Here is a 27,894-nt window from a genome sequence, read left to right as displayed (position 1 = left end):
GATGGCCTCCAGGGTCCCCATTCTAGCTCTAAATCTATGGTCCTAAGATCCTAGAAACATGCCTATTGTGATTAATACAAAGAAACAAAATTTTTTAAATGCACCATATAGAAAATGTAGTTTAACAACCCAAAGGTCAAGGGGGAAAGGGGACCTAATCATTAAGAATGACTGATATGTTGAAAAGAATATAAAACCCACGTTCTCCATAGAATATATTTCAAGTTGGTAATGTTAAAAGTATTTATTTTTGAAATAGTATTCTATCAGCAAAGAGCCCTATTGGGTCCTCTATCTGTTCCTAATAAAAATCTGAGCCCCATCTTCTTGAAAAAAAAAATGGGTTTTCATGAGTACTTTAGAAAATATAACTATGCAAATCTCCTATAGTTATTTCAGCTGATGTAGAAAAATAAAATGCATAGGATGCAATAATAGCTCAAGATAGATTTGAAAGGCCTAACTCTTCCTTATTTTCTAGCTATAGTTTATTAGAAAACATTTCAAAATATTGCATCAAAACATAAATCATAAATGTCTTATCTGAAATGTATCCAAGCTGATACGATAGTTTTATACATTTTAACAGCTCATAACATAAACATGCTGTGATAACATCATTAATAGTCTTTGATGTTATTTATTAGTGCTCACTCCTAAAAAAATATTTTACTCAGGAGGAAAAAATAGCCAATTAAATAAATGTCCAATGAGATATTTTAACTAAAATTCAATAAAATGAAAAAAATTTGGGAAACTAACACAAAAACTGACACAACTAATAGCCTCTTTCTAATAGATAAATCATTGAAGGACAGGAACAGTTTTCAAAAATATTGACAAGTATCTTGAGGAAAAACTACTCCAAATTAATAAGAAAAGCTACTACTGTTTGGTCTAATTATCTATCTATCTAATTATTATTAAGGTTGGAGGCACCTTGTATGTGAGCACTTAGTTCATATTCAATGACAGCATGAAATGAGTCACTCAAAAGTCACTGAACAGTTAAAAAGAGGAGGTTTACTTTGCCTCAACACGACAAGAATGCACAATTTAGGCTACTGTGACACTTAGTTTTCTGGACTCCATTCCCTTTATCTCCCAACAGAAACACATCTGGTCAATAAAGCAGAACATGGTAAAGGACATGATGGTTCAAGTGGGCTTCAGGAATCAACTAAGTAAGAGGAGCCTAGAATCACCTTGGCTGGGACTATTTATGTTCTTAGATAGCCAGAAAGCTATGTCAAGGAAGCCAGAGCTAATAATTTGCCTGTGATAGCTTTGTCTCCCTTTAAGGAAAGTGAATTCCTGGCACCAGAGGGAGGGAGAAGGGGACTAGGCCTACCCCATATTGTGGGTAGGAGTAAAGAAGTTGTGTCAGTGAAATGCTGATAAATAATAATTCTGCCTTACCAGACACAAAAATTCAAGTGGATGAAGAACGATACATATTGTACAAGTTGTGATTTGCATTTAGATGGACAATCAACAGAGATTATTTGTGTTCAAGAGAGAGGGAGAGAAAGAAGGAAAGAGAGAGAGAGAGACATAGCAAATAAAACGTTGAGTTGGGCCAAAAATTGAACAAGAGGAAGAAAATAGGCTAGAATGCTTTGGTAAATTGCCAAATTCCTTTAATGACTCCAAAATCTCTCTAAAACAAAGGTCCATCTTTTTTAATATCAATATCTTACCAGTGGTGTTGTATAGCTGGCCTCAGTGGTTTTGATATGGCTGAGAGTCATTGTTCAGTCTCCAAAGAACTGAAAATGGGTATTACAGAGGACAACATGATTACGAGCAGGGAATGATGAGAAGAATCATAGTAAAGGATGCTAAAGAAATGGATGACTCAAAAAGACAAAGGTGGACACATGACAAGAGCAAATGGAGACCAAGTAGGGACCTGTGTGTCCCACCAAAGCCCTTGTAACAACACAGGAAGGTGACTTCCTCAGCAAAGAACCAAAGAAGAACATGAAGAAGACTTGCCCAGGATGGCCCAACATTCATGCTGTGGAAATTTAACACTAGTCTGTACCCTTTTTTTGGCACCCCAAGCCAAACTTTGGATTTTAAAGGGGAAAAAGTCTAATCTTAAGATTGAAGCCAGAAGGAGTTTCTCTCTGACCCCTACAGAATAAGGGTGGAGACAAAGCTTTTTATTTATCTGTAAGATTCCCACTGCGCAGCTATTCTAAAAGTCTCTGGACCTCTAGGTCCAGAAGACTCATCTCTTATCTAGAATGAGGTCAGAAGGCTCCAATCAAAGAGGCTGGGGGAAAGGAAAGTCAGGAAGAACATCAACTAGAGTCCAGGGAGGAAGTGGGGGATTTTTCCTTAGAATCTAGGAATGAGTAGGTGTGTGGTAGGGACCTAGCTCTCAGGAAAAGTGGATGACTACAAGTAACTTGGGCCTTCTCTTTTTCTGGCCTGCTTTTTATTATTTAGCAAATAATAAAAAGTTAAGATACAGTCTCCAGAGAATTGTAACAATGCACTATGATCCACATCCCTAGAAAAAAATAATATCAAGGAGCCATAATGGAATATGCTCATACCATAAGGAAGGACAAATCTGAGGAAACCAGAGCAGCAGCAGGAAGCCTTTGGGAAGTAAATCAAATCAGGAGAATTAAGAACAATGACTCACAAAATGTAAATCAAAACAGCACAGAAAAGACAACTGAACTAACATCAAAGACGATGATGGGCAAGTGGAAGGCACCTTGTTCCGGGTAAAGAAGGTGTGAAATCTTGCAGATGTTGTCTAACACTGGCACCAACTCATCTTATATAACTGTTTTTTTTGTTTGTTTGTTTGTTTGTTTGTTTTCAGTAAGAAAGGGTTCTACTAAGGGAAGGAAGCTACCAAGAGAAATCAGGAAATGTCTATCATGTAGATTTTTAAATGAATAAAACTTTAAAAAAACTTCAGGCTTAAGTATGTTATTAAGAAAGAAATTAGTTTCAGACTGAGGGAAAGTTGCTATTCATATTCAAATCATTTAAAAATTTTAATACCAAAATAACACCATACCATATGTCTGAACTGATCACTAGGAGAACAGTTAGTTACACTTACACATACGCATACACACCCTCACCTGAATTATAAAAATTAACGATTAACAACAGCTTTGTAAATTTTTGTACTTAACCACTTATTTTTATAAAATACAAATTTTCTCCTTGGCTTATATAAGTACATACAAATCTCCATATATTTAAATATGTATGTATATTCAATATTTGTATATCAAGGGTACATGAGAAAAAGAAAATTCTAAAATTCTAGACTAGACTTTCATATATTTCAAACATTCATTTGGAGAATTTAGAGAATGTGATATTACATTGTTCTACACAGAAGAATCTTAAAAAGATTTTCAGATACATTGTTATTAGATTAACATATAGAGCTGTAAGGGACCTTAGAGATCATCTAAGTCCAACACTGATTTTACAAATTAAGAAACTAAAACCCAAGGAGGTTAAATGATTTATCCAAGGTCAAGCAAGTAGTAAATACTTAATATACTTGTTTTTTCCTTCAAATAATTTCTCCTAAATTACTATGTTATTTGGATTATCTCCTGGTTTCTCATTTCCCATCTGTTCATTTAAGATTCCTGTCCATTAGGGGCAGCTGGGTGGCTCAGTGGATTGAGAGCCAGGCCTAGAGACAGGAGGTCCTAGGTTCAAATTTGGATTCAGACACTTCCTAATTGTGTGACCCTGGGCAAATCACTTGATCCCCATTGCCTAGCCCTTACTACCCTTCTGTCTTGTCAATACTATAGTATTGATTCTAAGACAGAAGGTAAGGGTTTAAATTTCTTAAAAAAGGATTCATGTCCATTCAGTTTCTGAAATATCTGTCACGTCATTAGCATTTTCAATATATAGTGGAATATAGCACTGTTTTTAAAAATTTCAGAAGTAAACTACTGTAGAAAAGAGACAATCACAATCACCGAGTGATCTGAAGGGATGATCACTGGATAACTGATGATAGCACCTAAAGAGCCAGGCTCCAGGACAAAAAGACTTGTTCTCAAGTCTGGGATCTTGACACCTACTAGCTACAGTCTTGACCAAATCACTTAACTTCTCTACAAACAAGTCAGGAGTTCTTAACTTGTGGTCCATAAACTTTTAAAAAATATTCTGATAACTATTTCAATATCATTGGTTTCCTTTGTCCTAAATATTTTATTTTATACAATTAAAAATATTCTGAGAAGGGGTCCATGGGTTTCACCAGGCTACCAAAGCAATCCATGACACAAAAATGGTCAAGAACCCCTACTCTAGACTTTTAAGTTAAAAAAAAAAAACTAATAAGCATTAGTAACAGAAACTTCTTCATCTGGAGCTACCCACAGCAATAAACTCCCCCTGCCCCCAAAAATGATTGTGGCTAAACCAGACCTGTATGATGAAAATGACAACAATGTATAAATCAATTTACAGATTTAGTGTTGTGTTAAAATGCAAAGGTTTGCTTCATAAAAAGACAAATTAATTTAAAAATTCCTTTGGATTAAGAAAAAGTATAAAAGTCTTATGGGAAATCAAATCTCAAGGTAATGAAGAATACTTCTAGACCATAAACTATAATGTAGTAATTATCAAAATTATCTGATACTAATTAAAAAGTTTTTTAAAAATCCAATAAATAAACAAGAATAAAAAACAATCAAACTCATCAGCTAGTGTTTGATACTCCCAAGAATATAAATTGCAGAGGTTAAAGGAAACCATCTTTGATGAAAACTGCTAAGAAAACCGTAGCAGGCTGACAGAAAATTAAGTTTAAAATAGCAATATATACACCCTAACACAAGTTCCAGATGGATACACAATATAGACCATTAAAAAAAGTAAATGGGAAGATTCACCTTTTCACAGCTAAGGCAAGGGGAAGAACTGTTAAGCAAACAGGATAGAATGAATCATAAGAGACAAAATAAACAATTCTGACAGTGTAAAATCAGAAGGCATGTGTCTGAAATATCCATACAACTAGGATAAAAAAAAAAAACTGTCAGTTGTAAAGGGTGAGGAAAACTTAATATCAAATACTGATAAGTATTATGTCTAAAATATACAAAGAATTTTTAAATATAGAAGACCAAGAACTATTCCCTGATAACCCAAATGACATGAATATTTTGCAAAAGAAAACTTGGGAATGACCAATAGGATAAAACTGAGATTTTTCTTACACCAAGAAAATTGTAAAAAATGACAAAAGATCCAAAGAAAGGGTAAAGGGATTGTAAGAAGAGAGGAGTAGGAGCAGCTAGGTGGCTCAGTAGATTGAGAACCAGGCCTAGAGATAGGAGGTCCTGGGTTCAAATTTGACCTCAGATAGTTCCTAGCTGTGTGACCCTGAGCAAGTCATTTAACTCCAACTTCCATTCCCTTACTGCTCTTCTGCCTTGGAACCAATACACCGTACGGATTCTAAGATGAAAGGGAAGGAAAGAAGGGGAGGAGGAAAGAGGGGAAGGAAAACGAGAAGGAGGAACTGAAGGAAGAAGAAGAAATTGGAGAATGAGAAGAGAAGAAAGAGGAAGGAGATGGAGAAGGAGGAGAAAAAGGAGAAAAGGGAGAGGAACACTAATATACTGTTGGTGGAACTATGAATTAGTCTAACCATTTTGGAAAATAATTTGAAATTATGAATGAAAAGGCTTTTCATGGACTTTGGCTGAGAAACCATATATATTATTGGGCATATTATATATACATATATTATGTTCTACCTATAATACATATCCTATATATGTTTGTATACATTATGTATACATAGATATGTCAAATTGGACATACATTTTCATGAGCTTAATGAAAAAGAAATATTCTAAATAAACCAAAACAATCATAGCAGTACCTTTTTGGATGGGGACAAAAAAATGTGGAAATAAAGTGAACATCCATCAAATAGAGAATGGCTGAATAAAGTGTGTCATAGGAATATCAGGGAATATTACTGTGCTATAAGAAACATGAGGAATTCACAGAAACATCATCTAACAAGAAAAATAAAATAAACAAGGTCAAGAGAACAATGTAGTCAATTATTCCATTAATGTAGACAGAAAGAATGCTAAAACAAAGCCTAAATTGGAATGACCACTCCTTGACCTCAGAGTATTTCTTTCAGTAAAGGGATATATATAGGCACTATGGGTGTCAAATGTTACATACACAGTCACTTTGCAGGTTTTCTTTATAAGTTTGGACTCACTAGGTAGCAAAAGAGGAAGTTAGTAAATTTGGAAATCGTTATATGAAAACAGTCATCAATAAAATTTATTCAAATAAATTTATTTCATTATTTCACTGGGAGGAAAGGGGCTTTTCCTTTCCTTTTTCCTATTGTCTACCCATTTCCCCTAAAAAGGCTGATGAACAAATACCTTTTTTGAGAATCCTTTCCTGAAAAACCCCACTCCACAACGACCACTATTTGAAACATTTCCTAAAAGCTGATAATTAATATTTGTTTATTGAGAAAAAAAGAATTGTTTCCCTTGACACCTAAGAGCTGAACCATATTTAGATTTTGGTATATTGAATGGTATAAGGACATCAAAACAGAAGAGAACCCACAGTTCATAGTCCATACTCTGTTCAGAAGAGAGTAAGAATTATATGCAAGATCAAAATATGATTTTATCTATAGTAAGGTATCCTTACCAAATATCTTGGGTCTCTCTAAAACTCCTATATGACAAATCTCTATCACTTTAGCACTTTAAATTCAAAGAACACTCCATGAGCTGCCAAGGGATCAATAATTTAAATTGTCAAATATTAGCCACAGCTTGAGTTTCCAATCATTGTGCCAAACATTATCCAGGGTGGTTAGATTATAGACTAAGAAAATCACTAAGGCCATTTAAGGAGCCAATCAACAGTGAACCAACCATCTATACTACTGGAAAAACAAACAAACAAACAAAAAACACTGGGGTTTCATAAGCTGAAAGGATCATAGATTTAAAGTCACAGAGATCAAGTGCAACCCTCTCATTTTATGGTGAAGGAAACTGAGGCTCAAAGAGATTAAGGTGCCCACATAACACAGGCTAGATTCAAAGCCAGTCCTCTTGACTAAGTCCAAGGCTATATACACACCATGCTTTCTCAAAGATGATATTCATTTGATGATTTTACCAGTTTTCTTTCTTCATCTTGACCTTTTTTTCCCTCAGACAGAAACCGAAAAATAAAGTTAATTCCTCCTTCCCCCCCCTCCTGTTTTAAACCTCCCTCACAAAAAAGGAAGTGGCAAAAGGTCATGCATTCCAAGTTTCTGATCAAAACTGTTTAGGGCTCACCTAGATGTCCACGAAGGTTCAGCAGATGCCACCGAGACATACAATTCAAGGGCTAACCTTAAAAAAAAAAAAATTCTGTAACCTACATTTTAGATGCTGATAGAAAATTCAAGAGAAATATTTAGATGGACCTGCAGGTCTCACTGATATGAGCTCAACTGTGTAGATTGTCACCCATCTACACTTTCTCATTCTATGGAAATCTCATCTATATCTTTCTGTAAGTCCTGGGCAGAGGTCCATACCTAACATATTAGGGGTCTTCCTCTATATCATTTGATATTCTATGTGGATCAGTGGTGAACATAGGCTACCCATTTGTTTTTCTTCACACTCATTACATAACATGACAAGCCTATCAAGTTTTCCATTCATAATCTCTAATGACATGTTTTATGTTGCCTCCTGAATATGTCTTCTTTAATAATACAATGAATTCAATTTATGACTACCAAAGGATTCTCCATTGCTGTCTGGGCAATTCACAATTGTGAACATGAAAGACTGCTATTCCATGTTTCACAGCCATATCATCGCTGAAAGAATTTTGGTCCAGTTCACTGTCCATATGTAGTATCTGACCAAGACAAGTGTATGGAAAGCCCAGTTCAACGGGATATCATCCATTCACCATTTCTCTGTGGATAATTAGGCCAAATTGTTATGACTGATTATAAATTTCTTCCCAAGGTTCTCTCCACAATACTAGGTCTTGATACAATCAGCAATCATCCACCAAAAGAAACATCTATAAGAAATTCCATTGCAATTTGTACTCTCACCATAAGAGTGATAAAAATTTTATGCCTTGTTTGATTTAATAATCAGAGGGTTGAACAAAGCTCTAAACTGCATTTTTTCAAGGAATCTTGTTCAATTAACACAGGACTGAGAAAAACCTTGTCTCTAAACTAGTCTTGCATCTAGTTTATTCTACCAGATCAAATCCCTTTTTATAGTCAGTACAGAAGGATCATGTACAGTCTTCTCTTTCAGTCCATTGTATTACTATAAAGCTATGGATTGTCATTGAATATAGTTCACAAGAACCTATCTGTTATGTTCAATACCTTCCTCACGAGTTCCCTCAAGATGTGTAGATTTTTCTCAAAGATTCTTTACAGGTGGCAAAATGGGCATATGGTTCAGTAATTATATTTTCTGGGATTGATTTTTTTATCCCCTAAGCATCTAGTAATCCTACCATTTTTTCACATACTTTTAGAATCATATTCTCACAGGATCACACAGTGACATCCTATTCGATCACATTTCAAATACTTGAAGAAAAGATCCCTCAATATCCCCCAAAACTGTTTCATCTTTCTATATATGAACCACTATTCTTCCTGTCATTGTGTTCTATTTCCACATACCAAAAAGAAAAAAATCGATGAATCAAATTCATTAAGCAACTAACATGTTCCAGGCACTATGCCTGGGAAAAGTCTCATATGGACGGTGTCATTTGAGCTGAGTCTTAGTCTGGGAAGATAAAAGTCAGAGGTAAGGAAGAAAAGCATTCCGGGCCTGCGGACAAAAGTTCAAAGACAGAGGGAAGATGAAGCATCATATATGAAGAATGGCAAGTAAGCCAGTATGCCTGTGTAAAGGTGGGAAAATGTGAGATAGTGATATGCTTTAAATGCGAAACTGATTAGTCTCTATTTGATTCTATAAGAAACAGAGAACCACTGGAGTTTATTACACAGCAGTGATGTGAACAAAGCAACTTGTGCTTAAGGAAAATCACATGCAGCACATATGGTAGTACTGTTGCTACCGATGCAGGAAATAAAAACTTTTATAGTTCATTTCTATTTTTTTGGATTTGTTTCATCCTTAAATGTTCTGGAAAGGATCCATCAACAAGCATTTACTAAGTGCTTACTACCACCCTGCTAAACCCTAAGGATACAAAAAAAAAAGTCCTTGCCTTCAAGGAGCTCACATTCTAAGTGAGGAGTCAACATTTAAATAACTGGATACAAACAAAATATGTATGGGTCAAAAAGAAGTCAATCTGTGAGAGGAAGGTACCAGCAGCTGAAAGGACTTGTGTCTTGAAGGAGGCCAAAGAAACTACAAGATGGAGGCAAGGGAACAATGTATTCCAGCATGTCAACTGCAAGCAGACCTAATAGAACTGGTTTTTTATAATAATGATGATAATAATCAACATCTATATGGTGTGTTGTATGTAAGAAGCATTCTGCTAAGTGCTTTACAATTTTTACCTTTTTTGTCATGGGGCCCTGGGAGGCTGTTATTATCTCCATTTTACAGATAGGAAAACTGGGCAAACAAGGGTTAAGTAATTTGTCCAGTCACACTGGTAGTACCTAAGGCCAGATCTGAACTCAAGTCTTCTTAACTCCAGGCCCAGTACTCTAACCACTGCATCACTTTGTAAATTGTGTAGAGGGGAGTAAAATGTATAAATGGAAAGTAAAATTCTTATGACAATTTAAAATGCCAAACAGTGTCAGTCAATCAATAAACATTTGAGGTCATGAGTCATGCCGACAGTCTTGGACCTTAAAATCCACTGGATTACAATCCACTGAGGGAAGACAACACAGAAAAAGGAAGTTAAAGGGGAAGAGGGCAAAGAAAGAAAGTAGAAATCTACAGATACAATAAGGAAATGAAGAATTAACCAGTTCTTGCTTGGCCATCCAATACTCCAATCAAAAGAGGGCAGAGGGTACTGATGAGTATAAAAGCTGATACAATCTCAAGGGTAATAAGTTTCCTGGTGATGAGTTTTCCTGGGAACATGTTCATAGTGAAGTTCCATTAAAGGAGTGCAGCTAGTAGAAAATGAAGAGTTGGCTGGCCTAGTAGCCCTCTTTAAGTAGAGGCTTTAGGAAGAGTTTATATTGGATCCACTGGAACCACTAGAACTCATTAAAAATGATTATGATATAGTCAAGACCTCCATTTTAGGAAAATCACATTGAAATTTTCAAAATTTCACATTTGAGTAAAAGTTGAATTGCATTAGAAAGAGCCAGAAGAGGGGGCAGCTGGGTGGCTCAGTGGATTGAGAGTCAGGCCTGGAGATGGGAGGTCCTAGGTTTAAATCCAGCCTCAGCCACTTCCCAGCTGTATGACCCTGGGCAAGTCACTTGCCCCCCACTGCCTAGCCCTTACCACTCTTCTGCCTTAGAGCCAATACACAGTATTGACTCCAAGATCGAAGGGAAGGAAGGAAGGAAGGAAGGAAGGAAGGAAGGAAGGAAGGAAGGAAGGAAGGAAGGAAGGAAGGAAGGAAGGAAGGAAGGAAGGAAGGAAGGAAGGAAGGAAGGAAGGAAGGAAGGAAGGAAGGAAGGAAGGAAGGAAGGAAGGAAGGAAGGAAGGAAGGAAGGAAGGAAGGAAGGAAGGAAGGAAGGAAGGAAGGAAGGAAGGAAGGAAGGAAGGAAGGAAGGAAGGAAGGAAGGAAGGAAGGAAGGAAGGAAGGAAGGAAGGAAGGAAGGAAGGAAGGAAGGAAGGAAGGAAGGAAGGAAGGAAGGAAGGAAGGAAGGAAGGAAGGAAGGAAGGAAGGAAGGAAGGAAGGAAGGAAGGAAGGAAGGAAGGAAGGAAGGAAGGAAGGAAGGAAGGAAGGAAGGAAGGAAGGAAGGAAGGAAGGAAGGAAGGAAGGAAGGAAGGAAGGAAGGAAGGAGGGAGGGAGGGAGGGAGGGAGGGAGGGAGGGAGGGAGGGAGGGAGGAACGAAAGAAAGAAAGAAGGAAGGAAGGAAGGAAGGAAGGAAGGAAGGAAGGAAGGAAGGAAGGAAGGAAGGAAGGAAGGAAGGAAGGAAGGAAGGAAGGAAGGAAGGAAGGAAGGAAGGAAGGAAGGAAGGAAGGAAGGAAGGAAGGAAGGAAGGAAGGAAGGAAGGAAGGAAGGAAGGAAGGAAAGAAAGAAAGAAAGAAAGAAAGAAAGAAAGAAAGAAAGAAAGAAAGAAAGAAAGAAAGAAAGAAAGAAAGAAAGAAAGAAAGAAAGAAAGAAAGAAAGAAAGAAAGAAAGAAAGGAGCCAGAAAGCAAAGAGAACAGTTAGGAGGCTACTGCAGCTATCCAGGTATAAACTAATAGGACCTAAACCAGAGTTGTGGCTGTCTGAATAAGGAGAAAGGGATGAATAGGCAAGAAATGTGGAGGTTGAAATGACATGATTTGGCAAAGGATTGAATATGTAAGATGAGAAAGTCGGGAGTGTGGGATGCTAAAGTTGGAAGTCTGGGTGGGAAGACAAGTGTTTTCCTCAACAATAATAGGAAAGTTTGAAGTAGGGAGGGTTTAGGACAAGAAGTGGATTCCTCCATTTCTGCTCAACAGAAAATGAAAAGAGGAAGCAGATAGTAACAGTAATCCAAAACTGATGTTTGGCAAGGTAAAATCAGTGATAGGGAAAGGGATTTGAGAGTATAAATTGATTCGCCTATGAGTCCAGAGGAAACAGAGAATAGCTAGGCTAGAGATGACAATCTAAGAAAGAATGAAGGAGTTAAGAGAATGGAAGTCATAGTGAAAACAAAGGACAGGACTAGATGCCATAAGACATAGGCAAAGATGGAATAATAAGCCTATGATCAGATAAAGGAATTTCAGAGTTAGTTCAGGTCTCTTGCCAAGCTTTCGATTAATTTATTTTTCCTCTGCTGCTTCTTGCAGCTTTATACAATATTATTCATAATCTTCCGTTATTCTCCTCCATAAGATTTTACAAATCAGTTAATATCCTAAACCAGTGTTACAATTGGTTTCTATCTCTATTCTTGGCAAGAGAATCGAGTATTTGCTGGCTAAGGGAGTTTCTGGATTCTCTTAGATTCTCACTGTAGCATGTGACTTATATCAGTTAAACTGTCTTAGGAGATAGTATTAGGTTTGTTAATATCTATTCCTTTATCCAGTTCCTAATTTGGGAAATCATTTTGTTAAGTAGGTTGAATTGGAACTGTTGATTCTTTGTCATATTGTCTCATTTTATTTTCTCTTCTAATACAGCATTAATTTTTTTCCCCTTACAAGTAAATAATCTGACTGCACGAAGACTTGTATAGTCATTTCCTACAATATATAATTGCCTTCTATCTTCAGAGACAGCTAGGTTCATATTAAAGACTCCTTAATTTCACTCACTGGCTGCAATCTGTTGCCAAATCTTGTCATTTATATCTGCATACTCACCACCCTAATCAGGTCTTCATCTCCAATGATTACTGTGATCACTTTCTAACTGGCATCCTTTGCCTCAAGTCTCTCACCACTTCAATCCATCCACCACAGAGGTGCTAAAGTGATTTCCCTAAATTGTAAATAGGCTTGACCATATCACCCTACCCACCCAACCAAGGAAAACTCCACTGACTCCTTCTCATCTCTAAGATTACATACAAACTTATCTTTTTATCATTTAAACTTTTCACAATCTCGCCCTTCTTCAAATGTTTTATTGACTTCCACTCACTCTACAATCCTACTGACCTCCCATATGACACTCCCATCTCCCCTCTCCAAATTTGCCCTAGCTGCTACTCCCCATGCCCAAGGTCATCTTCTTCACCTCTGCCTCCAGGCTATACTGACTTCTTTCAAGACCCAACTCAACAGCTCTTTTTATAATGGCAAATAACTGAAAACTGAGGAGTTGTCCATCACTTAGAGAATGGATGAACAAGTTATGGCATAAGATTATAAGAGACAAGAGAAAGAAAAAAAAAGGTCTTTGAGGAGAAGGTAAGGTGGGAAAGATCTCTTCTGGGGGTCAGAGAGACAACTGAAAAGGATTGTCAAAGACCTAGAAGAAGGGACCTTACACTCCAGACATCAGAACAGCTGGAACAAATGAGAGAGATTGGGGGTGGAGGTAGAACTGAGAAAAAACATAAGTAGTTTATTGGGGCTTCCATGGAGAATTTATGAAAGGTGGCTACTGACATATGACTAGAAAGACTAGTTAGAACTAGCATGGCCCCTTAAACACCAAACTATGCAGGCTAGACTACGTCCCACAGCATTGCCCAACCTAAGTGCATAGGACTCCTAGGGAAACAAGGGAATTTTTGCAGACAACAAATTCATTTACACTCAGATTTTGAACTTTACTAAACCTAGCTCAAAAAAGCCAAATAGAAGCCTTAAAATGCAGTCCACATGCTTTTTTATAATCTCTCACACATGTATGGGTTTCCAAATATACATAAATGTCCCTGTAATTAATTGCGCAAATTCATTTAAAAGTGCGACTGCCAGCTGTGTGATCCTGAGCAAGTCATTTAACCCCCATTGTCTAGCCCTTACCATTTTTGTTCCTTGGAACCAATACACAATAATTAATTCTCAAATGGAAGGTAAGGGCATTTTTTTTTAAAGTGTAACTGAGGGACAGCTAGGTGGCTCAATGGATTGAGAGCCAGACCCAGAGACAAGAGGTCCTGGATTCAAATTTAGCTTCATATACTCTGTGTGACCCTGGGCCAGTAGCTTAGCCTCCACTGCCTAGCCCTTACTGCTCTTCTGCTTTGGAACCAATCACTATATTGATTCTAAGATGGAAGGTAAGGGTTTTTAAAACAAAAAGAAACTGAAAAGTCAGATGAGGATTAGAGCTGATGATGAATTCTGTTTGGGATGCTAATCAAAACATCTGGGCAAGGGTGCCTAGCAGACTGGACTACAGTTCAGGGAAAATATTAAGGCTGAACACACTAAAGAGTGTGAGTCAACTGCAAAAGGGTGATAATTGAATCCAAGGGAGTGGGGTAAGATAATACAGAAAAAGAATCTAGAACTAGAAGAGGGCCCTGCACAGATCCTTGACTGATACTCAAAATTGAGGAGCAAGGAAGAAGTCAATAAATGAGTCAGAGAGTAGCCAAAAAACAAAGAGTCAATAGTAAAGGCATAGTCCTGAAAAGCCAGGGAAGAAAGGGTATCCAGGAGGTGATGATTAACAGTATCAAATAACAGCAGGTCAAGCAGGATAAAAATTTGGAAATGGCCACGGGATTTAGCAATTAAGAATTCACTGTTGACCTCTAGGACAGCATATTCAAGAGTATTATGGTTAGAATAAAGATTACAAGAAGCTGAAAAATAAATATTTTTTATTTAGAGGCAGCATCTGTAACCATACTTTAGGTGATATGGTATATAGTTGGGCCTGGAGTTAAGAAGACCCGAGATGACAGCAACAGAAAGTAATGAATGTTGGAGGGGATGTGGCAAAGTAGGTACATTAATGCATTCATTGATGGTGGAGTTGTGAATTGATCTAGCCATACTGGAGGTCAATTTGGAACTATGCCCAAAGGGCACTAAAAGACTGTCTGCCCTTTGATCCAGCCATAGCACTGATGCGTTTGTACCCCAAAGAGATAATGGGGAAAAAGACTTGTACAAGAATATTCATAGCTGCGCTCTTTGTGGTGGCCAAAAACTGGAAAACGAGGGGATGCCCTTCAATTGGGGAATGGCTGAACAAATTGTGGTATCTGTTGCTGATGGAATACTACTGTGCAAAAAGGAATAATAAAGTGGAGGGATTCCATGGAGACTGGAACAACCTCCAGGAATTGATGCAGAATGAGTGAAAGGAGCAGAACCAGGAGAACATTGTACACAAAGACCAATACACTGTGGTACAACCAAATGTAGTGGCAATGCAGTGATCCTGAACAACTCAGAGAGACTTGAGAAAACACTATCCACATTCAGAGGAAAAACTATGGGAGTAGAAACACAGAAGAAAAACAACTGCTTGATTACCTGGGTTGAGGGGGATATGATTGGTGATGTAGACACTAAAGGAACATCCTAGTGCAAACATCAACAACATGGAAATGGGTTCTGATCAAGGACACATGTAATACCCAGTGGAATTGTGTGTGGGAAGGGCGAGGGGGGGGGAAAGGGGAGGGAAGAATAGAATATGATTTTTGTAACCAAGGAATAATGTTTGAAATTGACCAAATAAAATTTAAAAAAAAAGAAGAAGTACTTCCAGTCAACATGGTGGCTTAGAGAAAGCTAAAGTTCAGATCTCCGGAAACCCTTCCCTACCAAACTCAAACTATATGCTCCTAGGGCACCAAAATTCAAAACGATCAACAGCATAGACCCCGGAAATCCTCCTCCTGGACCTGGACCTGGATCAAAAGATACACCCCCCCCAAAAAAGCCAGAACCTGAGATCACTGGGAATTAAGGGGTAGGCAGAAGGAAGGTCACAGGACCCATCCCCCCCAACCCAGAGAGTCCAAGGCAGCAGAGGGAACCTCAGAGCCTCAGGGCTGGCTATTCTGAAGGCCTCTTCCTGAAAACCTGACTCAGGCTCTGGGGCACCCAGACAGCAGAGAAACAGAGAGAGACGGGGGAGCTTGTAACCCCCTGGCCCGACCCTTCCATCCGAGTCTCACTGAAGGTCCCTGCCTCAGGGCATACTCAGTTCAACCCAGGGAAAGCTAATCCTATCAGGAGCCCTATCAGGCTATGGGAGTTGCGGGGGAGGAAAAGAAAATGATCTTTGTCTTTAATGAATAATGCTTGGAAATGATCAAATAAAATATTATAAAATTAAAAAAAAAAAGACCTGAATTCAAAACCAGTCTCAGATATTTACAAAGCTGTGTGATTCTGTGCAAGTCACTTAGTTTGTTTGGGTTTTTTTTCAGTTGGTAAAATGGAAATAATTATAGCACCTTGATCCTAGGGTTGTTGTGAGGATTAAATGAGATAATATTTGTAAAGAGCTTCACAAACCTCATAGTCCTATAAGAATGCTAGTTTTTACTGTTGCTTTTCAGGGTTTGGCAGTACGAGTTTTGTAAAAGGGTAGGTGTCTAGAAGTTGCAAAAAAGCAAACTTTGGATCATAATAAAGAACTTCCCAATAGACTTGTTCCAAAGAAGAATGAGCTGGCCTCAGGAAATGGAGGTTGGGTTCCCCCCCCTTTCAGTAGAGGTTTTCAAGCAAAGGTTTAAAAAGTATTTGACAGCAAAGCTGAGGGAGAGCGGATAAAGTACCCACTTAAATGGTCTTAGAAAGCCCTTCCACAGAGTAAGGCTCAGAAATCTATCCAGGGATGCCATGAGATAAAGAACAACAACTTAAGGGGACAACAAAATCAAGAAACAAAGTTTTGTGTTTGGTTGGCTGGTTGGTATCTAAAGAATAGGAGGAAATTGTGTGGCCCCAGAAAAAAAAAGAAGAATTAAATTCTCTCCTTGCAGCAGGGGTAGGTGGAGAGGATTGTCAGTAAAGAGACTAATACCATTACATTGCATATGCTGTAGGATGCAGTCAATGCTTATCTTTGTTAGAAGGGAAAGGAAAATTCATTGGGTAGGAAAGTGGAGATATTCAGAAATGACTGGTATGAAAACAAAATGCATTAAGACTTTTTCAAAAGAGAGGTCATGGGACATTTGCACTTGCATGAAGATGGAGGAGGGGGGGACTTAGCTAATAGTAGAAAGGTAAAAACAAAACAAAAATAGAAAAGCAACAATCAAAGGAGCAAGGTCTCAAAGGAGGGAACTAAACAAAGGGGCACAGCCTCCTCCCCAACACTAGTCAACAATCTTCTCCTTATACTCTTTAATCATGATAGAAGACAACTACACATTCAGATGTACAAAGCACTCTAATGTCAGGGAGCTCACTACCTCTGAGATTCTCAGTTCTACTTATGGACAACACTTAGTGTTGGGAAATTTATTCTTATATTAAAACCAAAGACTGCCTACCATAACAACTCCCAGTCTCCAAAGGTCCAAGTTGGCTTTGTTTGATCAAATAGGGTAGATCTGAGACTTCATAATGAGAGATTAGCATTGTTGGTGAAAGCCATGCGTCAAATATAAATAAATCAACAATTTTTTTTAAAAATTACAAAATTAACTCTATAACATGATTCATTAATTCTCAGGAACAAAAGTGGGTATCTTCCAGAGTGGAGAATGAAGCAAGTAACAGAAGCCAATAAACAAATAACAATAACACAAACTCTACTCCTCTTCTGTTATTCAGTCATTTCAGTTTTGTCTGATCCATTTTGGGATTTTCTTGGCAAAGATACTAGAGTGGTTTGTCACTTCCTTCTCCAGTTCATTTGATAGATGAGGGACTGAGGCAAACAAGATTAAGTGACATGCCCAAGGGTCATATAACTAGTAAGTGTCTGAGGTTGGATTTGACCTCATGAAGAGGAATCTTCCTGATACTAGAGTCTAGTTGCTATGTCTACTGCACAACTTACCTGCCTCTACTCCTCTTTTATGGATGCCAAATATTCAATATTTCAAAAATATCCAAAAACCTCAACTAACTCTCCTTCATGATTTCTACTATGGCAGATAATTCTGATTTACTCAACAAACATTTGTTAAGTATTAAGTATTATAACAATTATTAAAACCTAGTATGGGGGCAGCTGGGTAGCTCAGTGGATTGAGAGCCAGGCCTAGAGACAAGAGGTCCTAGGTTCAAATTTGACCTCAGATAGTTCCTAGCTGGGTGACCCTGGGCAAGTCATTTAACTCCATCTGCCAATCCCTTACCACTCTTCTGCCTTGGAACCAATACACAAGAGGGAAAGTAAGGGTCTAAACAAACAAACAAACAAACAAACAAACAAACTTGTATGGTGAAGAGAGTGCTGACTTACCAGTGGTCATTGGCTCAAATCCTGACTCAGTCATTTATGAGCTATGTCACCTTAGACAAGTCACTTTGCTCATTCATAAAAAGGAAATGAAATTTAAATGATCTTTTGCAATTCTAACATTCTGTAATTCTTCTGTGTTCTCTTCCTTAATCCCTTCCTCCTTTGACCTTTACCAGGTCTTTTATTATTTTTTACATGCTTTCACATTGTAGTTTGAATCACAATTGTGTTTATGTTTGTAATCCATAAACATTCATATCCCACCAGACTAAATACTAAAAAGAACTTGGAGATGGGAAACATTTTACTGCCCTGACTCTATTCCCTCCCCCAACCAATGCTTAACACAACACCTTACACATAGACATTCAATAAATGTTTTCTGAATTAAATGTCTATTGAATTTGAACAATGGAGAAGTTTTCATTTATGGTCAGATAAAGTCCATACCTATGAATCAAGAAGGTTCTGGCTTTAATAATTTTATACAATTTGCTGAAAGAACATAATCATAATAAATGTCCAAGGAAATAATATTTAATATACCTAGGGTTAAATAAATATTGATAAAAATCATTCAGGTTTTAACAAAGAGCAAAAAAATTAAGTCTGTAAAGTGGGAATACTGTTTATGTGCCAGTAACTAACTATAAGATCACAAAATTTAGAGCAAGAAGGGAATCAAACCTTCATCTAGTCTAGCACCTTCATTTAATAGATTTAATAAAAACACAGAAGTCCAGAGAAGTGGCTTGCATGAGGACTACTAACATTAAATATTTCTTTACTCAAAAGTTTAGAAGCTAATTTTTTAGAATTTATATTTTTACATTTTACTTTCTCCCATATAAAAAAGAAGCTAATCATCTCTTCCTAGATCTAAAATCCATAAAGCATCCTCATTTGTAAAAAAAAAAACAAAAAACAAATATTCTCTAGATTGAAGTTTCCTCTATAGCAACAAGAAATTACAATACATTAAAACTATTCAGAGTATTCTCTCACAATTAACTCCATGTGTCACTTATTTTAATTATTCTTTCAATACTTTTGTCAGAGTTCAGTGCTACTAAAATTTTTAAGTATATTTAAAAGGTCTTTAGGTTCTGCTGTGAACATTAAGAACTTTCATTGTTAGGCACTGTCTTCCAAGACAATAATCTTTAACACACAAAATTAGATTCTAATTGTTAGAATAAAAAGGACTAAGGAGCTGTCAGAAAGAATAAATGACTGAATGTTTACTTACAATCTTTGGTTGTTAATAAAAACCTCAGAGCCTGTCTTTATCGACAATTATAGCCACAATATTAGGCTAAAGAAATGGTAAATATGAAAAAAAAAAGTTAATACATTCTTTTTGGAAGGTACCACTTCTATTTACAGCAATAGACTTTCACTGCACATGAAATAAGTCCAAAATTCAGACACATGTCAACCAGAGCTCTATGACACTGCGCAGCATTATAAAAATGGTCTTAACTAGATTCCACCCACAATTCCTCTAAAATGAGAAAGCAATTACTCAAAAATGTATCAAAAAAGCCAAATTGTGGAAACACAACGAACATTTCATTTTCCTGAATTATTCCAGTATTATTGTCAAAAACTAATGAGCACCACTTAAAGAAAACAATAAAGCAAATATGCTTCCAGAATTTTTTAAATTAAATATTTCATTCTACAAATAAAAAATGGAAATGGTTTGGTATTTTTTAAAAATTACCTGAAAAAAAGTCAAGATACTTCAGTTCTAACAGTCCCAGCATATTCCCTATGTAACACTTGGAAAGATTGCATTACTGACTCTGGACCTCAGTTTCCAACTCCCTAAAAAATAAGGAATGAAGCTTCTGGATTAGATTTACCTCTTCAACTTTTGACATTCTAGGCTATAATGAACAACCCACCTTTTACCTGAATTTTAGTGAACTATTTTACCTAATGTCTATATTGTTACTTTACTAAATGATCATGAAATTACTAAATTATTAGTAAGCCATTACTTTAAAACTAAAAGGATCAGAAGTTTATGGTATATTTGTATAAAAGCACATAAGCAATTATGTAACATATATAATAGTTTGAACCAACATATCAGCCAAAGTAATGATAATTATGCTGACATACCTAGATGCCATCATACAAAAGAAAAATTGAACAAATTGTACATATTTCATATATGCAAACTGCCTTGTCTTTATTTTATGCTAATATCTTTAAAATGTAATGTAAAAGTGTCTCTCCTCCACAATTAAGAAACTTCTCCCCCAAATACAAAGCTAACATCCTAAATCAGTGAGAAAAAAAAAGGATTATCATTCACAGCATCATCTGAATGTGACTGTGAAGTCAAATAACTTTAAAAACCTAAGAACATTTTTTTCTAAACTCAAAACGCATTTTACAAATATTTTTAGTCATTAGTTTTAAGTCTCTAGCAAATCATAGGCAACAACTGTATCCATTTAACAATATCCCAGAGGCACATTTTTTTAAGGCTACATGATTACCTCACTGTAGCACAGTAAATGTAATTTCCGAAAATAGGAATGTTTATTCCATGGCCAAGTAGAAATGCTGGTGAAGGAACACCACACAGGGCAAACAGTTGATAAAACAGCTTTGCCTCTATGCCACACTTTAAACAAATGATCAGTATTAAGAGAGCAATATGCCAGAGATCCTTTTTCAGCATTTCTAAGAAATAGATGCAATGAGGGATTCAACCATGACAGAAATGCACAAGCTTCCCTTGATCTTCTTTCTCATTGGTTGTCTTTTGTGAGATAAGTAGGCCACCCACCTCCAGAAAGAGAAATCCATACCACAAATAGCTTAAAGGTAAGGAATGTTAAGTAATATTTTCCACTATCTCACCTCCTACTCCCTCAAAAAAAAGAAAAAGGTTTTAGACTATTTTATCTTGGAATCTTAAACTTTTAGAGATATGATGACAGGATACTTTTAACAAAAATAGCTGTAATGAAAAATATGCTCATAAGAATACAAGGTATAATACTGAGCTTTTAATCTCAATTTTTAAATTTGAGAAAGAAAGCAATAGGGTTCCTGTTATATATACATGACACTTTAGTGCATTTCTAATGCATTAATAATCTTACAGCTAAATTAAGACTGGGGAAGAGATAACCTTTAAAATATATACCTTAATTTACATTATTTTAAAGTGTAATCAATTAGTTAAATCAATGAACAAAATAGAGTATTTTCTATATCAAGTAAATGTAATCCACTGCAATTTACTTTAACGTGTGTGTGTGTGTGTGTGTGTGTGTGTGTGTGTGTGTGTGTGTGTGTACAGTTGAAAGAAGACCAAAAGAATAGATTTTTCAAGATAAAATCAAATAACTACATGGATTCCATATGAATATAAACAAATGAAAACATAAGACAGTAACATCTCCTTATCACCAAATATCTCTCTCCCTCTCTCTCTCAAACACACAATTCAATTTTCTCCCATGAGTATTTCCAAATAACAATACAGCTGAACATTCTGTAGTGCCAACATATGGGTCTCAGTATATAGTCTGTTCTCTTTAAATTATGAACTCGTCACACGTACAAATGACTCTTTAAAATGGTCCAGTAAACTGCTTCACCATGCCTGTTAAATTGCTGTCTATTATGTACTTAAAAATATTTACTAGCAATTGGAGGTTAATATAGCACTCTTATTGGATAGCAATTATTGCTATTAAAAATATACAAACACGGTGAACCACCACAACAAAATGCTAAATAAAAAACATGCATTAGCAAATAAGGAATGTTTGCAAAAAAAGAAAATGAACTAGTATGAAATTAACACTTATGAAGTAAATATTAAAAATTTTAATTGCAACCAATGTGTACTTGCATGTGAATAAAAAATGCCTGGTAAATATGATTATAGAAAACACTTCCTTCTCCCCAAACGCATGTGAGATAACTTCTGTTTGGTTCTAGTTCAAGAGAATGTATTTATTTCAAAAGCTAGAGTAAGATTGATATAAATTACATTTCCCTAATTTAAAACACACACACACACACACACACACTTACAAAAATAGGTATGAGGTCAATAGATTATTTTAAAAGCTTCAAATGAAGGATTAATGAACCTCAATTAGAAATGTGTCTTCTAATTGCTGTGGGCGGAAGAATCTGAGTTACTCAATTACTCATTTTTAAGAAGGTAAAATTCTAAGCAGACAACAATTTGAATGTATAGTGTAGTACACTAAGAATTACATCACTCTAAACACCTCGAAAATGTATGCACTTAAGTCTAAAGACACAATTACTATTTTCCATATTAGTAAAATGTAAAACAATACTAAAAATGCACTTCAGCTGGTCTGGAAATTCTAAAATGAGCTTGTACTAGGGTGCACATTCACACCCCCTAAGCATAAATTGTTACACTTGCCAAAGGGCAGCTTTCACACAGATAAGTGAATCTGAACTATGATAAGTGAGTTATCATCCTCACCCAGAAATGTGATGGACCACATGAGAAAACTATTTGGGTCACAAAGGCACAGTCAAGCATGAACTTCATGCAGTAGCTACAAATCTCACAGCAGGGTCTATGAGGAACACACATGGCTACAACCCTGATCAAATACACAATCAAGTTTTTTAATATATAAAATAAAACAAGAAGTTAAAGACAGGAATCTAAAAAATAGGATGCACTACAACATGTTGAAACGTGACAATCCGAAAATAAAATACTTAAAGCACTAGCAGAAGCCTTAATCCACCCACATTGCATAATAAACTTTTGCTAAGGCATAATGAACACCTATAGTTAATGCAGAGTGGGCGGGTTGATACTACAATGTAGAATCTTAACTCTCCAATCTCTGGTTTGTGTTTCAGTATGAACTACAGTAATTTGATGACATGCACAAATCTTACATCCAGAACACTACTCAGAAATCACGCTGCCCCCAAAGAGTAGGCATGCTTTAAAGTTTTATGGCCAATAAGAGAAGTCTTATATGGGACATATGAAAATTCAAAGTTCAGTCCACAGAAATATTAATAACGTATTAGCAATCTTCAGAGGCATTCTGTAGTAGCAATGTTTACATCATTATAAACCAATAATGTTTAAAGGATTGAATTAGAAATTCTACTTTTAGAATAAAAAAACTTTACCACAGAATAAACTTATGTTTCAATTGTTTCCTAAAGAACTTTGACACCTGTTCCAACCCTTCTCTAAACAAAGAAATATGGCATTCATCTTATTAAATGTATTTTTCTACCTGAAAGGTTCTACAGGAATATAAACTTAAGTTTCTAAAGGAATTTTAAGAAGCCTGATAAGTGTAGAGAACACATACAGCAATTGTCATCACTACAGTAACAAAGTACTCAAATCTACAAAACTGGGGAGTTTTATATAAAATATCTCTCAAGTACTTGAATATAATTTCTTAGCTACTATCATTCCTCCATCAGGCTTTTTAAGAGTAAATTGTAAAATAAAGAAAACCAGCTGTTTCTGGGTCGATTTTTAAAGTGGTAAGCATAAACCTGGTCATAAATACAATGTTACACTAAATTCACCACAAACAAAAGCTGTATCAGCAATATACATGGCAGTTTGTGTGTTCACTATCCACTGTCTCTGGGCAACGGGCTATTTTAATTACCTGAAAATGTGTCAATTTGGCTAAACGAAAACATTTTCATTCCCACTTAATCAATAAATTTACTACTCTATGAAGGTTTCTATCTGACTGATGCCAATTGATATACTAACAGAAAAAGCAGGTGTATACTCCTATCAAACAACATCTTCATTTTCTGGGTTATCTAAATAGACTAATTTAGAAAACCATATTAACATGTAATTCTAAGAGTAAGAATTAGCATTCAAATCAGTTTCATAACAATTTCTTACAAATGCAACAACTTAAAATTAATATGACTATGAATATGGTGCTACTGCTTCTATTCCACAACTACTTGAGATTTAAAGGGACACTTTCCCTGGAAAAGTTGTTTTGTAGCTGACAATATTTACGAATTGTCATTAAAAACAAAATAGCACTTTCACTTGAAAAGGCTGGTCAGAATGTACATTTCTCAGCTTAGATGCTGACAGAAAAAAATCTATGCTACCCATAATTAAATGTAACTAATTACATTCGAAGCACTAAATTATTTATCTAGAGTAAACAAGGATTAAGAGATGCTGCTACAATCTGCAGCACACAAGTCTCACAGAAAGGATTTCCAAAAAACGTGTGCTTTCCAATGTTCAGAGCCCCAGAAGCTGCACAACTTATAGTAAGCCTTTTTAAAACGTCAGCGAAATAAACTGTTCAGCTAATTCCACAATTAAATGCTCTACACACAGCCTTCTCCGCTCTGTTTACAAAGCTTTTCTCAATATTTAAACAAATTTCTGCTAGCACCACAAGCACATAGCTATACACATAATAATCCATACACAAAGCACAGTGAAAAACCGCGCACTGCAATTATTAGCATAAATACAAGCTTCAATGATGTGATCGCTTTCAGGACTTTGGGATACAGCTCAATAAAGCAAGGGTGACATTTACCACCAAGTGTCATTAAGAGCCAGGAAACAGTTGCAGCCGCGGTCTATGTTTTCATTTGGATTAATTTAACGTTATAGTTTGGGGGCTCTCGTTCAATAAGAACAATTGACTCCATCGCGGTTCCTAGATAAGCCGTGCAATCTGAATTGGAAGTAAAAGTTGTCGATTACCAGGAGAGAAGAGGAGGAGGATAAAAGCGATGTCATCCCACCGCCCAGGAGGGCACGTCTGTGGATTTCTGGTGGTGCTGGGGGGGGGGGGGGGGAACGTTTTTTTAAAAGGAAGGGGAGGGGAGGGGAGGGGAGGGGGAGGAGGCTTTCTCCGCTTTCGGACTGGCCGAGGCAAAAGATTTTCGAGATCTACACGGAGTAGTAAGCATCCCGCAGCCAGCTGTTTATGTTTACAATCCGGAGAGCTTGCTCCGAGGGTTATTCCTCACTGACACAATCATATTCAAATGAAGTGTTTTCGCTGAAAATTGCGAAGCAATTCGGGATGAAATTAAACCAACACACTCCCATTCACAAAGGCAAGGAGTCGAAAAGGAAAGCGGAAAAAAAAAAGATGACTCTCCTAGACATGAGTGATGGCTTTAAATTAAGAGGGGGGAAAATTAAAGAAAGGAAAGAAAAATGCAACGAAAGGTCCGCCAGGAAAGTGTGACCCCGGCTCTCTCGGGCTTTGATACTTTCACATGCAAATCAATGGAGCAGCTTCAAGAAGACGCGCTCACGACAAATGATTTTAAAGAGCAAAATAAACACTGGAAGCGATCCAAGGAGAGAGTCGATCAAAGCGGGAGAGGGAGAGATCGAGAACAGAGTCGCCAGGGAAGCCGAAGGGGGGAGACGCGAGGGGAGGGGCGACCAGGCACAGTCCCACCAGCAAAGGAATATAAAGCCCGGGGCCGCAGTGGATGGACGCGGAGAAAGTTGCTGGGCGCAGGGGACGGCTGCTGACCCCCACCCTCCTGCCCCCAGTCCCGGGGGCCGACTCACCAGCGAGAAGAGGTTGGAGTGGCAGTCCTCCAGGCTCGCCCCGTTCGCCACCCAGTTCGCTGCCGCAGTCATGATCCTCCCCGAGACCGGCCGCCAGAGCGGGGCATGTCTGACCGAGTCCGAAGCAACCCCAGCAGGGAAAGCAGCTGCGCCCAGGCAGGAGGAGGAGGCGGCGGCGGCAGCGGCGGCGGCGGTGGTGGCGCTGCTGCTGTTTCTGCTGCTGCTGCTGCTAGCTCCGAAGAGGAGGAGGAGGAAAAGGCAGCAGCCGCGGCTGCAGGGGGCGGCGGGGGGAATCGCCCCAGCTCCCGTCTCGGTCGCAGCCCCCGCCAATGACCTGCTCCGATCGGCCTCGGTTCCTGCGGCTGGAGAGCGCGGGGGACGCGAGTGGCTCCCGGGGCGGGGCGGCAGCTACAGCTACGGCAACGACAACAGCAGCAGCTCCAGGAGCCTGGGCGGGAGGCGGCAGGCACGGCCTTTCGGAAGGCCGAGGGAAGGGCGATCGGACGGCCCGCGGGGCTCCTTTGGAGCCAAGACACCCCTAAGCTCACTCCCTGCAGGAGCGCGGGCCGAGGCTCGTGCGCAGGACGCCCGGGCCTCGTCTGCCGTCCTGCAGGCTCCGCCGGGCCGAGTCGAGACGGCCAAGGACGGAAGCGACGGAGGCGGAGAAGCTGGTGGCTGGTGGTCGTGGTCGGAGCCGGAGCCGGAGCCGGAGCCGGAGCTGGAGCCGGAGCCGGAGCCGCCGCCGCGGCTGCTGCTGCTGCGGCTGCAGGGGGGCGCTGTCCGCCCGCCCGCCCGCCCGCCGGCCCGGCCCGGCCCCCACCCGGGGCTGGCTGCGCTGCGCGGGGCCGGCTGCGCTCCGCCGCCCCCGAGGCAGATCCCCAGCCCCAGCCCCAGCCCCCGCCGCCGCCGCCGCCGCCGCCGCCGCCGCCGCCGTCGCCTTGTTTATTTCCAGTCACGGAATCCCAGCGCGAGCGGAGCGGAGCGGAGGGGAGGGGAGGGGCGAGGAGGAGGAGGAGGAGGAGGAGTGCGGCGGGGGGGGCGCGCCGAGAGGGCCGCGGGCGCGCGCGGAGGCGAGCGGGGCCGCGCGACAGGCTGAGGCTAAGGCTCGTATTGGAGTGTGAGAGGAGACGAGCAGCCCCGCCGCCACCGCCTGCGCCGCCGCCGCCCGGGCCGTGCTCGCAGGCCTCCGCCTGCGCCGCCGCCGCCTCGCCCTCCTCGTCCTCCGCCGCCGCGGACTCGCCAGGGGTGCCGCCGTGAAGCCGCAGCGGCAGCAGCAGCAGCGGCGGCGGCACCGTCCCCTCCTTCCTCTTCCTCCCCCCACCCCCCTCCCTCCCTCCTCCCCAATCAGGCTAGGGCTCTGCCGCCGCCTCCTCCTCCCTCCTCCACGGGCTCGCTCGCTCTCTCGCCTCTGACAGCAATGGCGGCCGCCGACCGCGGGGCTCGCCTCGCCATTGGGCGGCGCGGTGTCACGTGGGCGGTGCGAGGGGAGGGGAGGGGAGGGGCGGAGGTAGAGGGGGAGTGAAGAGAAAGGAGCGGGGAGGAGGCTCGCTGCCGAGCTGGAGCCGAAGCTGCCGAATCTTCTTGCATCTCCTCCCGACTTCGCTGTCTGGGGCCCGGGAACGCATGCATCCCGTCCCTCTCGCGCCCTACTGCTGCTGCCAGCGAGGGCTGGAGGAGGCCCCAAGCGAGCCTGGCTGCCCCCGCCCCCTCGTTTGCCCGAATAAATAATTATTGATAGTTGGTCCAGTGGTGCATGAGACCCAGCCCCGTGCGACCGGGCTAGGATGTGGCCCAGGGGACTGTGGGGAACCCGCTGGTTCGGGAGTCTGAGGTCCTGAGTGAGAATCCCACTTCATTCCCTGCAGGACAAGTGACTTCACCTCCCCTGGCCTCAATTTCCTCACCTGTAAAATGAGATGGTTTGAGCTTCGTCTCTGGTCCCATGGCAGCTCTAAATCAAATCACTTCCCCTCTGTCTCAGTTTCCTCATGAGGGAAATGGGTCAGTTGGTCTCTGAGGTCTCTTCCAACTCTACTTCTATAGATTCTTGTATTAGAAGAGGGCTCCCCTTGAGGGCAGAGATTTCTTTTTGTTTTTGTATTCCCAATACCTGGGCCTTAGGTGATTAATAAATACCCATTGCTTGCTTGCTTGCTTGTTTAGCTAGATTTAGAACTAGAAGGGACCATCTAGTCCTAACTCCAAGTCTACTGCATCATACCATTTCTTTGATCCTACATGTAATGTACTTCATCCTTCCTTTCTCTGGGCCTCAGTGAAAGTGGGAGTAGACTTA

At 39.4% G+C, this 27,894-nt stretch overlaps 1 protein-coding gene across 3 annotated transcripts in view; it reads right to left on the bottom strand.

Annotated features, from left to right (window-relative positions):
* The window catches only part of MED13L (mediator complex subunit 13L), a 446,607-nt gene extending 420,242 nt beyond the window's left edge, over positions 1 to 26,365 (bottom strand). The window contains exon 1 of one of the 3 annotated variants that reach the window (XM_001365370.4): positions 25,599 to 26,365. In XM_001365370.4, the coding sequence (XP_001365407.2) occupies positions 25,599 to 25,670 (72 nt within the window). In that variant the 5' untranslated portion in view covers positions 25,671 to 26,365. The remainder of the gene's footprint in view (positions 1 to 25,598) is intronic. The other 2 variants (XM_007489989.3, XM_007489988.3) reach the window with 2 other exon arrangements.
* Between the last annotated feature and the right edge of the window lie 1,529 nt (positions 26,366 to 27,894).

The sequence above is a fragment of the Monodelphis domestica genome, chromosome 3, assembly GCF_027887165.1.
Source record: "Monodelphis domestica isolate mMonDom1 chromosome 3, mMonDom1.pri, whole genome shotgun sequence".
NCBI lineage: Eukaryota > Metazoa > Chordata > Mammalia > Didelphimorphia > Didelphidae > Monodelphis > Monodelphis domestica.
The sequence above is the reverse complement of the archived record's forward strand: the minus strand, read 5'-3'. Positions and strand labels throughout refer to the sequence as shown.